At 58.9% G+C, this 12571-nt stretch overlaps 2 protein-coding genes across 4 annotated transcripts in view; both read left to right on the forward strand.

Moving 5' to 3' along the window:
- Positions 1 to 298: 298 nt before the first annotated feature.
- PAN2 (poly(A) specific ribonuclease subunit PAN2) lies at positions 299 to 12467 on the forward strand. 3 transcript variants are annotated; one of them, XM_026083084.1, is made up of 26 exons: positions 299 to 378; positions 773 to 1073; positions 1687 to 1856; positions 2090 to 2210; positions 2412 to 2489; positions 2648 to 2915; positions 3164 to 3506; positions 4118 to 4214; positions 4872 to 4991; positions 5164 to 5283; positions 5359 to 5487; positions 5661 to 5860; positions 6281 to 6423; positions 6784 to 6890; positions 7425 to 7523; positions 8018 to 8094; positions 8590 to 8758; positions 9062 to 9199; positions 9926 to 9985; positions 10236 to 10326; positions 10405 to 10562; positions 10681 to 10824; positions 11052 to 11231; positions 11561 to 11654; positions 11864 to 12061; positions 12154 to 12467. In XM_026083084.1, the coding sequence occupies exons 2-26, from the start codon at positions 792 to 794 to the stop codon at positions 12186 to 12188; spliced, it is 3621 nt and encodes a 1206-aa protein (XP_025938869.1). In that variant the 5' UTR covers positions 299 to 378; positions 773 to 791; the 3' UTR covers positions 12189 to 12467. The 3 variants fall into 3 exon arrangements, with proteins under 3 accessions (XP_025938869.1, XP_025938879.1, XP_025938886.1); XM_026083094.1 differs by having other exon boundaries at positions 8617 to 8758; XM_026083101.1 differs by having other exon boundaries at positions 6284 to 6423; positions 8617 to 8758.
- A 49-nt stretch (positions 12468 to 12516) lies between these two features.
- The window catches only part of CNPY2 (canopy FGF signaling regulator 2), a 4757-nt gene continuing 4702 nt past the window's right edge, over positions 12517 to 12571 (forward strand). The window contains exon 1 of the mRNA XM_026083113.1: positions 12517 to 12562. The gene's annotated coding sequence lies outside the window, so the exon portion shown is untranslated. The remainder of the gene's footprint in view (positions 12563 to 12571) is intronic.

A 12571-nucleotide genomic window follows, 5' to 3' on the forward strand; every position in this document is an offset into this window, starting at 1 on the left:
GCAGGCCCCCCCCCGGGGGCCGCGGGGCATTGTGGGTAACGGCCGCCGCCGCCGCGGAGGGCTCTGGGTAACGCGCTCCCCCGCGGCGGCTGCGGCGCCGCGACGGGACCCGGGGCATCTCGTTCCCTGGAGCGGGGCCGGCAGCCTCGGCGGGGCTGTGCGGCCCCCGGTGCCGTGTGGCGGGGCCGGCCCGTGCCGCTGCCCCTGCCGCTGCTCCTGCCCGGGCTGGCCCGGCGGCGGTGGCGGGCCCTGCCCTTGGCCCCGTGCGGAGGCTCGTGCCTGGCCCCGCTGGAGCTGCCCGAGCCCCCGCGGCCTCCGGCCTCTGAGCAGACGCTGTTGTGCGATCCGGTGCCGGCCCGGGGCCTGCGGAGATGCTGGGTGTGGACCTGCCGGGGCGTGGGGAGGGGGGCTGCGTGGGGCGGGGGGCTCTGCGGGGCAGCGGGGCGCTGGGGGTCCCCGCGCAGCGCCGGCAGATGCGCCCGGGCTGACGTCAGCGCGCGAGCAGGGCTGCCCTCAGGGTCCTTCCCCCGGCGGTTCGCTGCCATGACGGAGCACTGAGTGTGTCCTGGGGAAGGGACTTTACGACGTCCGCTGCATGTGTGGGTTTAATACTGTCTTTGTCCACGGCTGGGAGAGATGTACCTTACCCTCACTGGAGATTCCAGCAGCTTTTTCCATTGCTTGTAGTCACAGCGTTTGTATATAAATTTCTAAGAATTGGGGGGCCCTGGTGTTTCTGACTGACCTACTTAGTTCCCTTTCTGTTTTAAAGGGAGACGTTGGTTTTCACCATGAATTTTGAAGGTCTCGACCCCTCCCTTGCTGAGTATGCTCCCACGCTCCACCCTGCACTGGACCCCGCCCTGGACCCCCACCTCAACCCCAGCTTGCTGCAGAACGTCGAGCTGGATCCCGAGGGGGTGCCTTTAGAGGGCATCGCGGTGCCAGAGTCGGTGCACATCATGGAGGGCATGTACAGCGAGCTGCACACTGCCGTCTCTGAAGTGGGCGTGCCTGTCTCTGTCTCCCATTTCGACTTGCATGAAGAAATGCTGTGGGTTGGGAATCACGGGGTAGGTGTCTCTGAGCTGGCTCGGGAAACGGGGAAGGGAGGGTCGTTGCGTAGCTTCTCGGTTGTCTGTGCAGATACTGCAGCCCAACACCTGCTTGCTCTGACCAGCTGGGGGCAAGCTGGCTTTGAACAGAGAATGGCTCTGCTCAGGACAGAGCTGGAGCTGGAGAGTCGTGTTCAGAAACTGGGAGTTGTGCTCTTTTAATGCAGAGTTTTTGGGTAGAGGTGGTTGATACGTAGCTGTTTAGGAGCATGGGAAGCACTTGGATGTATTTGGCTACAAAAGACCCTGTAGGTGTTTCCTGAGTAGCTTTGCTGTCCTGAGCTCTTGGGCTAGTAGAGCTTTTTGTTCTTTTCTCATATCCATATGTATTTGCCTAAAAAGGAAAAGTCTGAATAATTTACTACTGTTCTGGGGTTTGTAACAGCAGGGTTTGTAACAGAGGAAGCCCCTTCCATAAGCTGGTTGAAGCAGTAAGGTAGCTGATAACCTGTCTTGAAGGGTAGGAGCCTGGGAGCTAGAGCAGCTCGGTGTGGCATTTGTGTCACATTCAAGTAAAGCCAAAGTGAGCGTTGCTGCATGTCTGTCAAGTCTGTCCCGGTCTGATTTTTAGGGCCATGCCACCTCGTTCTTCGGTCCAACGCTGGAGCGGTATTCCTCCTTCCAAGTGAACAGTAGCGATGACATCCGCCAGATCCAGAGCCTGGAGAACGGCGTCCTTTTCCTGACCAAAACCAACCTGAAGTATATGTCACGAGGGGGCCTCATCATCTTTGACTACCTGTGAGTGCTTTGCTCTGGCAGCAGGTGGGTCATGCTGGCCCTGTGCTGGGGGAGAGGGGGCAGTCACAGCTCGTCGTCCTGTTTGCCCATGGGTAGAGATGGTCCCGGTCCCCCTGCCTGCAGTATGAAAGCTAGATCTGGGAGGAGGATGAGGGCAGACTTTCAGCCCCGTTCCCTGACGCATCCCCGAGCTGAGCAGGAGCATGAGGCCTGTCCTTTTCCCTCTCCTGCAGCATGGATGAGTCTGAGGACATGCACAGTCTCCTGCTCACGGACACCAGCACTCTGCTCGTTGGCGGGCTGCAGAACCACGTGATTGAGATAGACCTCAACACTGTCCAGGAGACGCAGAAGGTATGGCCAGTCTTGGGATTGCTTCTGGCTCTGCTCCCTGGCTTGAGGGCTGCATCCTGCAGGATGGAGAGTCCTCTCCACTTCTGGAGTGTCAGTGGGAGGCGCGGGTCAGGCCTGGCTTCGTGTGACAGAACAGGCTGGGGAGGGTGCTTCGTTCTGGTGCTCTGCCCCACTCACCCTGCTGTTCTGCATCTTTCCCAGTACACCGTGGAGGTACCCGGCATCACCATCATGCGGCAGTCAAACCGCTTCTTCTTCTGCGGACACACCTCAGGGAAGGTAACGCCAGCCCCAGCCTACCTGGCAGCCCTGCTGATGTTCTGCTTCTCTCTGGGATACCCTGAAGTTGATGTCTGGCTTTTCCCAGAGCCTCAGTGGCTCCCAAGCCACCGGCAGCTGCCTGTGTGGTACCCAGCACCCCCACCTTGCCTTCCCAGGTCTCCTTGCGGGATCTACGCACGTTTGTGGTGGAGCACGAATTTGATGCATACTCAGGCAGCTTGTCTGACTTTGATGTCCATGGCAACCTGCTGGTGACCTGTGGCTTCTCCAGCCGGATGAATGGCTTGGCCTGCGACCGCTTCCTTAAGGTGTACGACCTGCGCATGATGCGGGCCACCACCCCGCTGCAGGTCCACATCGACCCCTTCTTCCTCCGCTTCATCCCCACCTACACCTCCCGCCTGGCCATCATCTCCCAGACAGGTGGGTGAAGCTGCGTTCCCCAGCCCAGCTGGGCTCTGCTCTTCCAGTGAGAGTTGGGTGACAGTCTCAGCACCCTCCAGGCTCATGTTCAAATCCCAGTGGGATATTATTGGCCGAGCACTTTCGATCTGGTTCAGCTGGTTCAAATGGCTCTGTAAGTGAGAGGTGCACTTGGATTACTACGTTTGCTGCTGACCCGCCTTTGCACTCCCTGGTGCCATGTCGCTCTGCCCTTCTCTCTCGCACAGGTCAGTGCCAGTTCTGTGAGCCCACGGGCCTCGCCAACCCCGCTGACATCTTCCATGTGAACACGGTTGGGCCGCTGATCATGACCTTCGATGTGTCGGCCAGCAAGCAGGCCCTGGCGTTCGGCGACTCGGAGGGTTGTGTCCACCTCTGGGCTGACTCCCCTGAGGTCACCTTCAACACCTACTCCCGGGAGACTGATTTTGCCTTGCCCTGCATTGTCGACACGCTGCCCCACTTGGACTGGAACCAGGACCTTGTGCCACTCTCGCTCATCCCTGTGCCACTGACCAGCGAGACGCTGCTGTCAGACTGGCCAGCTGCCAACTCTGCCCCTGCACCCCGGTAATTTGCCAGTCTCTTCCTGTGAAAGCCAGTGTGAGACAGCTGGCCCCAGCACGGACTCTCTCCTTCTCTGGCTCTTGGGGACAGCTGGGCACTCTGGTGATGCAGGGTTGGGGGCAGAAGAGAGCTCTGGTGATGAGCAGCAGCTGGGGAACTGCTGCAGCTCCCACATCTCGCGGCTGGCATAGCCCTCCCTGGTCATGTGTCCTGCGAAATGTTCCCTGCTGCGTAGCCTGACCGCTGAGGTGTGGTGACTGGACAGGTCTGAAGACAGCAGAGAATGGTCAAACCTCCGTGTTTATGGTGGGGAGATACTGGTTAGATCCTGGTTACATTCTGTGTATCTGAAAACTGTTTTCTTTTTCCTTTGACTGAGCTCTATCCTAAATACTCCTGAGCTAAGCAGTGCTGCCATGTTCTGACCCGGCCCAGGTATTGTGTTATAGCAGAGAGGGAACACTGAGGTCCTGGGTGGAATGACTGAATGGGAGCAACCCTCCTGTCCCACTGGTGGGTCCCTGAGCAAATCCAGCACGTGTCTATGCAGCAAGGCCTTTGGTTAAATAATGCTGCCCAACAGAGCAGCCTCCAAGTCATGGTGTATTTTGTAGGCGTGCCCCTCCAGTAGATCCTGAGATTTTGCGCACTATGAAGAAAGTGGGGTTCATCGGCTATGCCCCAAACCCACGGACCAAGCTCCGCAACCAGGTACCTGCTCTCAGGAGGGTGTTGAGCATCTTGAGGTTGGCTCTGCAGGGCGTAGTGTATCCCTGTCAGTAGCAGAGTGTCACACTGCCTCTGGGACTTGCACCTACATGGCTGCAGTTCAGGGAAGGATGAAGCTCTTGCTATGTGCTGAATGATCTCAAAGCTTTCTGCAGGACTCCAAACGGGGTAGGAGGTGAAGCTCACTGGCCTGGGATATCGCAGGAGGCAGATGTGTGGTTTGGACTTAACTGCTTTTCTTCAGCAGTGTCACTGGGTGAACCAGCCTTTGGGAAGCGTTGGAGTCCCCCTCTCAGGCTAGGAGCGAAGTTCTATTGATAACTTGCTCTCTGCTAGGAAAAGGTTTGAGCAGTCCAGTTCAGAGATTTATGGCATGTCCCTCACCCTTGGGAAAAACACTGGTGTGTTTCGTCCTTGCCCGCAGCGCTGCTGTAGTTTCCCACAGCGATAAGTCCCTTGTAAGAAGGAAGGTGTGGAGGCCTCGCGCAGGTTAAGGGAGGGCCCCACTCCTTTCTGGTTTATTCCTTTGCTCATTTGAGGAGACAGGAAAGCCCAGGAGCTGCTTGTTTCAGTACTTGGTGCTTCATGTAGACTCTGCCTCAAGGTTCAGCTTTTCTTCCCTTCTCTTCCCCCTTGCAGATCCCCTATCGGTTAAAAGAGCTGGACAATGAGTTTGACAGCTTCAACCAAGTCCCTGAGTCCCCAATTGGACGGGAAGAGGAGCCACACCTCTACATGGTGGCCAAGAAGTACAGGAAGGTAGCCTTCCCCAGGGCCGCCCTGGGGCAGAGGGAGGAGAGGAGGCCGGCTGTGAGTCCTCAAGCCAGGCTTAGCTGGGGCAGAAATCCCACAGGACCCACGTGGGCCCAAGCTTCTGCTCACCTCTCTGTGAGGAGCACCTGTATGTTTGATGCACTGTGTTTCTGCTCAGGTCACAATCAAATACTCCAAGTTGGGGCTGGAAGATTTTGACTTTAAACATTACAACAAGACGTTGTTTGCAGGCCTGGAGCCCCATATCCCCAACGCCTACTGCAACTGCATGATCCAGGTGGGAGACATCCCAGCTCTGCCCCAGACTGCCGCAGCCCCCTAGAACCTCCTCTGACTGCTCCGTCTCTGCTAGGTGCTGTATTTCTTGGAGCCGGTCCGCTGCCTGGTCCAAAATCACCTGTGCCAGAAGGAGTTCTGCTTGGGCTGTGAGCTGGGCTTGCTTTTCCACATGCTGGACCTGTCGAGAGGAGACCCCTGCCAGGTTGGTGGTGAGCTGAGGTGGTGATTGTGAAGCTGGCAGGCGAGCAGGTCAGAGAAATTCCTCCTCAGTGAAGCAGGGGCAGGGTGGGGCCAGGCCTCAGGAGATGGCATCAGACAGTTTGGAAACTCCTGTCATTTGACGTCTGTGACACGCCACCCTTGCCCCATCCGCAGGGAAGCAACTTCTTGCGGGCTTTCCGCACAATCCCAGAGGCTTCTGCTCTGGGGCTGATCCTTGCTGACTCGGATGAGGCCACAGGGAAGGTGAACCTGGGGCGGTTGATTCAGAGCTGGAACCGTTTCATCCTCACTCAACTGCACCAGGAAACCCAGGAGCAGGAGGCGCCGCAGGCCTATCGGGGAGCTGGCAGCAGGTGAGTACGAGGAGTACCTGAACCAGGGAGGGGGTCTGGCTCCCAAAGGCCTCATCCATCCCTCAGGAGAGAGCTTTCTTGCTGCCCACATCTGCCCTAAGGGCTGCCCTGGAACACACTGAGCTGCAGGCTGCCCCTATGGCAGGATTTGACTCCTGTGCTGAGAGACTGCTGAACCTCTGTCCCTCCTAGGCCTAGTCCTTCTTCTTGGCTGGGGTAGGGGCTGCGCAGGAGGCACTGGTTCTGGAAGCCCAATGGTTGGTTCCCCAAGAGCTGCTGGAATTTGGGTGCTGGCCCTGCAGGGCACCTGTGCAGCCAGGGATGTGCAGGACCCAATACTCAGCCCACCCTACCATCCGTCCAGCCCTGCTCCACAGGGATTGCCAGGACGCTGCTAACCCACACGCTCTCTTTCTGCAGCAGCTTTGGGACCTCGGGGGACTCAGTTATCGGGCAGCTGTTCAGCTGCGAGATGGAGAACTGCAGCATGTGTCGCTGCGGCAAGGAAACTGTCCGTGTGTCCTCCACACTGCTCTTCACTCTCTCCTACCCTGAGAGCACTGGTAATGCGCAGGGTCGGGGAGGCAGGCAGGGCAGGGCCTGGCGTGTTTAACTGCTGCGTTTCTCTTGGGGCAGAGAGACTGAGTGGGGGTTGTTATCTGTATGGATGAGCCGCATTTGTCCAGGTGACGGGTGCCTGCAGCGAGGAGTTTCTGCAGTTGTCTGGCCTGGGCTGTGGCAGAGCCAGCAGCTGAGGCCTGGTTGTGGGTTTCCAGCCAGCTGAGCTTTTGGCTACAGGAAGGCAGATTTGGGGGTTGACCTTCTCCCTGGTGGTTGTGAGGAAAACCCCAGAGGTTTGGCTGAGCTTAATTGGTAAAGATCTGTGTGTTGGAAGGTGACGTTATTCTCTTTTCTCCCTTTAGAGAAGCCAGTGAAAGATTATGAGTTTGCCCAAATTTTAAAGCGAAGCATCTGCTTGGAGCAAAGCACACAGGCCTGGTGTGAGAACTGTGAGAAGTACCAGCCCACGGTGAGCCTGGGAGGAGGATGCAAATACATCACACATCGTGGGCTGCAGAGGGGCTGTGGGAGAAGGGTGTGAGCACCCCGTGCTGCAGGCTGAGTGGGGCAGTTTCTCCATTAGTCAGTGGGGAACCTCCTGAGCAGATGCCGGAGATTCGGTTCCTAGCCTGGACTGTGAGCCGGCATGGTGTGGGGTATTCCCTGGGCTGCCAGGGCTGTGCAAGGGCTGGAACACAGCTTGCAGGTCATGCAGATCCCGTCTAAATCCCCCTGGGGTAGAGGAGCACGTGGAAACTCCCTTGGGAGCTGAGTGCACCTGTTCTGACATAGTCCCTGCAGTCCTGGAGAGGCAAGAACCTGCTCCCAGCCCTAGTGTCTGTTACAGTAGCCCAGCTATCAGACACCCTAGCCAGGCAGTGGGGAAGAACCTCTACAGGCAAAGATGTTGGCAGAGGGAACGGGTGGCACATGCCAAATCCAGTTTGGAGCCTCTCCAAGGTTCTTGGTGTCACCCTGCTTCCATCTCCTGTTCTCTCTGCAGGTCCAGACCCGGAATATCCGCTGTCTGCCAGATGTCCTGGTCATTAACTGTGAGGTGAACAGCTCCAAGGAGGCAGATTTCTGGAAGACACAGGCTGAGGTGGGGGAGACGCTTTAGGGCAGAAGCAGGCTTGTTCCTGGGCACACAGGGTTTGCTGCGTGCCCCGCTCTGCGGAGGTGTTCTCACTTTGATCTCGCTGTCTGTAGCAGTCTCTTGCTCTCTACTCAAGCCTCACTGTACTCTGTTTGCAGAGGACATGTTGGTATTTGGTCATGCTTGTAGCATGAGCTGTGCATTTGGAGTTGGAAAAGACAAGATCTCCTGCCACGATAAAGCTGACAGGACTCCAGTAGACTCACTCTGTCATTTCCCCAGTTCCCCAGGACCTAGGAACAATGAGATGGTGCCCACTTCCCAGAACACAGAGCCTGGCAGAGAGCTGGTGGACAGTTGGGTTTCTCTTGCTGTCTGTCTCCCTGTCACTGACTTTAAAGTCCCTGTCTTTCCCCCACTGCTGGTCTGGGCTGTCACCTACATGTTCACAAGCACAGACTCTCAGTCCGTGCTGACGCTTGCCTGTGTTTCGTTGCCAGTATGCCTTTCAGAGAGCCCTGATGAAGAGAGGAGGCTTTGAGATCTCCAGAGGCAAAGAAATCTCTCTTGGAGAATGGTAGGTAACTGTTCTTTGGATGGCAACTCTAGCTGGACACTGAGATCTGGGTTGTTCCTCCTGGCCTTGGAGAACTCGGAGCTGTTTCTCAACTGATAATGACTTTATCTGCCCTTCTGTAGCCCCTTGTGGGCTCTAAACTGGAACAGTCATTGCTGCCCTGAGACTGTGACCCTCTTTGGGTGCCAACAGGGTGCTCTGCACAGCATCCCATTTGGAGACCATTATGATGCATTTTTGAGCCCTCAGCCCTCATTCCCTTTCCCTTTTCTGACTGACAAAAGGTCCAGGACTGTGTATCTACCTTTTGACTGACATTAATTGATACCTTTTCCCAGGCCCTTCTCTCGGCAGCTGGGGAGAAGTGGTGCAGCTCTGGCTCACCCCATCTGTTCTGCAGAATGTTTAAGAACAGGCTGATTGATGTGTGGTTTGGGCAGTTCAGATGCTGCCCAGGAGAGGTTGGCATGGAAAATCACCCATGATTCCTTCCAGCATGGTCTTCTGTGATTCTCCGGGCAGGAAGGAGCTGGGGAACCCTGACATGGGGCATTCATATTCTTCCGTGGAGGAACTGAAGAACATTTGGATCCCCCATGCCATCAAAATGAGGCTGACCAAGAACAAGGAGCTGGACATCTGCAACTGGAGTGAAAACGATGAGGTAAAGGCTGCTGAGATCCCTCTAGGGCCACGTGGTCACATGCACAAGGGGCTGTGGAAGCAGAACTGTTTCAGCACCGCGTTCCACTGGTTGCGTGTGGGCGAGAGAGAAAGAGAGGCCCTCTCTGAGGCAGCTCATGTGAGCCCTGTGTCTCCAGCATGGCCAGCCAGGAAACCTTCAGGCTTGTGGTGACAACTGCATGTCCAGGCTCTGGGGTTTGAATTTGAGGCCTGGAAGCTGCCTCTGGGCATCCCTGTCAGGCGGGGCTCAGACGTTTCTTCTGGGGCCGGTTCCTTCCTGCAGCTGAGCCCTTCCGATGACCCTGACTCAGTGTACATCTATGATCTAATGGCCACCGTCGTTCATATCCTGGATTCCCGCACAGGGGGCAGCCTGGTGGGGCACATCAAAGTGGGGGAGACCTACCACCAAAGGAAAGAGGTGAGCAGCCCTGCAGGACTAGCACACTTGAGCCCAAAGCCCCATTCCTGCAGGCTCCTTAGGAGCAGCCCTGCCCCTAGGGAGTCCTGCCTTGCCAGGGTGTCCTTGCCCAGCGCTCACTCAAGATCAGATAGTTTACCTGACCCATTCCTGGGTCTCCTAGTAAACTGTTGAATTTAAGTGATTTATTAGATATGCCAGGCAGCACTTGGCCGGGAAGCCAAGTGCCTCTCATGCAGCTTACAGAGGGGAATGGGCTAAAGAAGTGCTCTTCCCACACTTCCTCAGGCCAGTTCCTCCTGGGTCATGGGTGTGTTGCCAGCGTGTCCCTGTGCTTCCAGGTCAGGGCTGGGACCTCATCTCCCTTCCAGAGGAAAGGGGGACCGGTCTGGGCAGTTCCCTCTGAGCTGGTGGAGATGCCCAAGGCAGGAATTCCCGGAGTGCTCAGTGTGTCAGGGCTGTGTCCCTGTCTCTGTTATCTGTTACATCTCTGTGGAGTTTCGGGTAGGAGTTTGGCAAAGACTCTGCCCGTCCACCCTCACAGCGCTTCATTTACACATCGCCACCACTCAGGCCAGCAGGGATTTCCCCACCGTGTCCCAGGAAGGGCGGGAGTTCCCACATGGCATCGTCACCCCCCCTTTCCCTGGTAACAGGGTAGCGGAGTCATTGCATTTGGCTGGGGGGGCCCCTAATTCGGAGTGTCTGTGCCTTCCCCCCCCCCAGGGAGTCACACACCAGCAGTGGTACCTCTTCAACGACTTCCTCATTGAGCCTGTGGATAAGGTAAGGGCCCTGGTGCGGGTGCTGCGCTAGGGGCTACGCTCCGAGGCCAGGGCAGTGTCACTTGCTCTGTCACCATGTTTGGGGGGGGCTGTTGGCACGTAGGGCTGAGTGGGGCCCTGCCCTGACTATATGTCGAGGTGAGACCATGGATGCAGGGACCCTGTGGAGGGAGGGTTTTTGCTGCGTGGGGAAGCACCCAGCCCTGGGCTGGGCTCCTCCCTGCCCCTGCGCTGTCCCTCTCTCCCTGCAGTGTGAGGCGGTGCAGTTTGACATGAGCTGGAAGGTGCCGGCTATCCTGTACTACGCCCGAAGGAACCTCAACTCCAAGTACAACCTCGTCAGTGAGTGTCCGGGGTGGAAGGGGCTGCGTGGCCAGTGAATCCAGCTCCCAGCTGACCTCCCTTCCCCTCTTCCTGCAGTCAAGAACCCAATCGAAGCCAGCGTGCTGCTGGCCGAGGCCTCGCTGGCTCGCAAGCAGCGCAAGTGCCATGCCACCTTCATCCCCCTCATGTTGAGCGAGATGCCGCAGGCGGGTGACCTGGTGGGGCTGGACGCCGAGTTCGTCACGCTGAATGAGGTCAGGCCTCCCCTGCAGGCGGGTGCTAGGGGAGCAGGGCAGCCCTTCTGGGTGCGCCTGGACTCCACACTGCCTCCGAGAGCTCGCAGTCACTGAGCTCTCCTCTCGCCTGTCACAGGAGGAGGCTGAGCTCCGCAGTGACGGGACCAAGTCCACTATCAAGCCCAGCCAGATGTCGGTGGCCAGGATCACGTGTGTGCGTGGGCAGGGCCCTAACGAGGGTGTCCCCTTCATTGATGACTACATCTCCACCCAGGAGCAGGTACTGGGCCCCTGCCTGGCCCTGCTCAGCTCCCTGCCCAGGAGGGAGGACACAGTCCCACTGTGCCTCCTGCTCGATGGAGGGGCTCCTTCTCAGGAAACGGAGAATAATGTCTGCACCCTCCCCTGGCTGGCCTGGCTGTTGGGCAGGGGAAGCTGGAGGGGACAAGCCCCAGCGGCTGCCCCTCGGCCTTCCCAGTATGTGACCGTGGGCCCTGTTCTCCATAGGTGGTGGATTACCTGACCCAGTACTCAGGGATCAAGCCGGGAGACCTGGATGCCAAGATCTCCTCCAAGCACCTCACCACTCTCAAATCCACCTATCTGAAACTGCGCTTCCTCATTGACGTGGGAGTCAAGTTTGTGGGCCACGGGCTGCAGAAGGACTTCCGCGTCATCAACCTCATGGTGACAACACCAAGTCCCCATCCCCAAACCAGGGCACAGTGTGCCTGGGGGGGGAGGGGGGGAGACCTGCGGCATCTTGGGCAGGGGCACGGATCCTGGGCTGCTCTGTGGGTTGTGTTGGTAAATCAGGTCAGTCCCCACCTGCCTTTGTGGTGTTTCCTGGTGCGGTGCACCTTGGCTACCAGCGCAAAGTGTGAGTTCCCCCCAGGTAGAGTCCAGGGGGTACTGGCAGCTTGGGGCTTGCCCTACCGYGGCAGGACCGTACGCATGCTCGGATGTGGGCCACATCCAGAGCGAGCCCTGGCAGCAGGATGCTCTCTGCTTTCCAGGTGCCCAAGGACCAGGTGATTGACACCGTGTACCTGTTCCACATCCCAAGGAAGAGGATGATTTCCCTGCGCTTCCTCGCCTGGTACTTCCTGGGTTAGTGGCTGATTCCTCCATACCTCCAGGGAGGTGCCAGGGCGGGCAGGACTGGGGCCGTGGCTGCACTGAGGGCATTAACACCCGCTGCAGCTCTGCCACGGGGGGCAGATCCCCACCTCGACCCCGTAAGGCCCCCGAGAGCCCTCGCACCACCCCGCCAGGGCAAGCCCTGCGCCTGCCCTCCCTGACCGGGACGCTCTCCCCAGACTTGAAGATCCAGGGCGAGACCCATGACAGCATCGAGGACGCGCGCACRGCGCTGCAGCTCTATCGCAAGTACCTGGAGCTGAGCCAGAACAGCAGYGAGCCCGACGACTTCCGCAAGGTGCTGAAGGCCCTCTACGAGAAGGGCCGCAAGCTGGACTGGAAGGTGCCGGAGCCGGACAGCCAGAGCAGCCCCAAGCGTAAGGCACGGCGGGGCACGCCGCCCTGCTCCCCCTCGCCCTGTGGCGCGGCGCGGCGCGGCCCCCCTCACGCTGTGCTTTGTCTCCGGCAGATGCGACGGTTTACCCGCCGGTGCTGGCGCTGTGAGCGGGGCCGGCAGCAGCCCGGCCCCGCACCAGGACCCCGCCGCCGGTGCAGCCCCCGGGGCGGCACGAGGGTGCCACAGGGCGAAGGGAGACGCACTCCTAACTGGAACCAGCACCGGGGCCTAGGCTGCCCCAGCCTCTGCCTGAACTTCCCCGGGCCGCCCCCCCTGCCCGGCGGGGCCGTTACCGGGGCAGGATGCCCCCGGGGCCCCGGCACRAGGCGGCCCTGCGGCACGGCCCGGCACCGGGCACGGTCATAAAGCAGCCAGGCAGCCTCGGACCCCTGCGCCGCGTCCTCCTTGGCACCGGGGCGGCGGCGGGCGGGGCGGGAAGCGGGGCCGGTGCCGCGGCGAGACGGAGCGGGACGCAGAGCGGGTGCGGGGC

The sequence above is a fragment of the Apteryx rowi genome, unplaced genomic scaffold (genome assembly GCF_003343035.1).
Source record: "Apteryx rowi isolate R43461 unplaced genomic scaffold, aptRow1 scaffold_1177, whole genome shotgun sequence".
In the NCBI taxonomy this organism is placed as follows: Eukaryota; Metazoa; Chordata; class Aves; order Apterygiformes; family Apterygidae; genus Apteryx; species Apteryx rowi.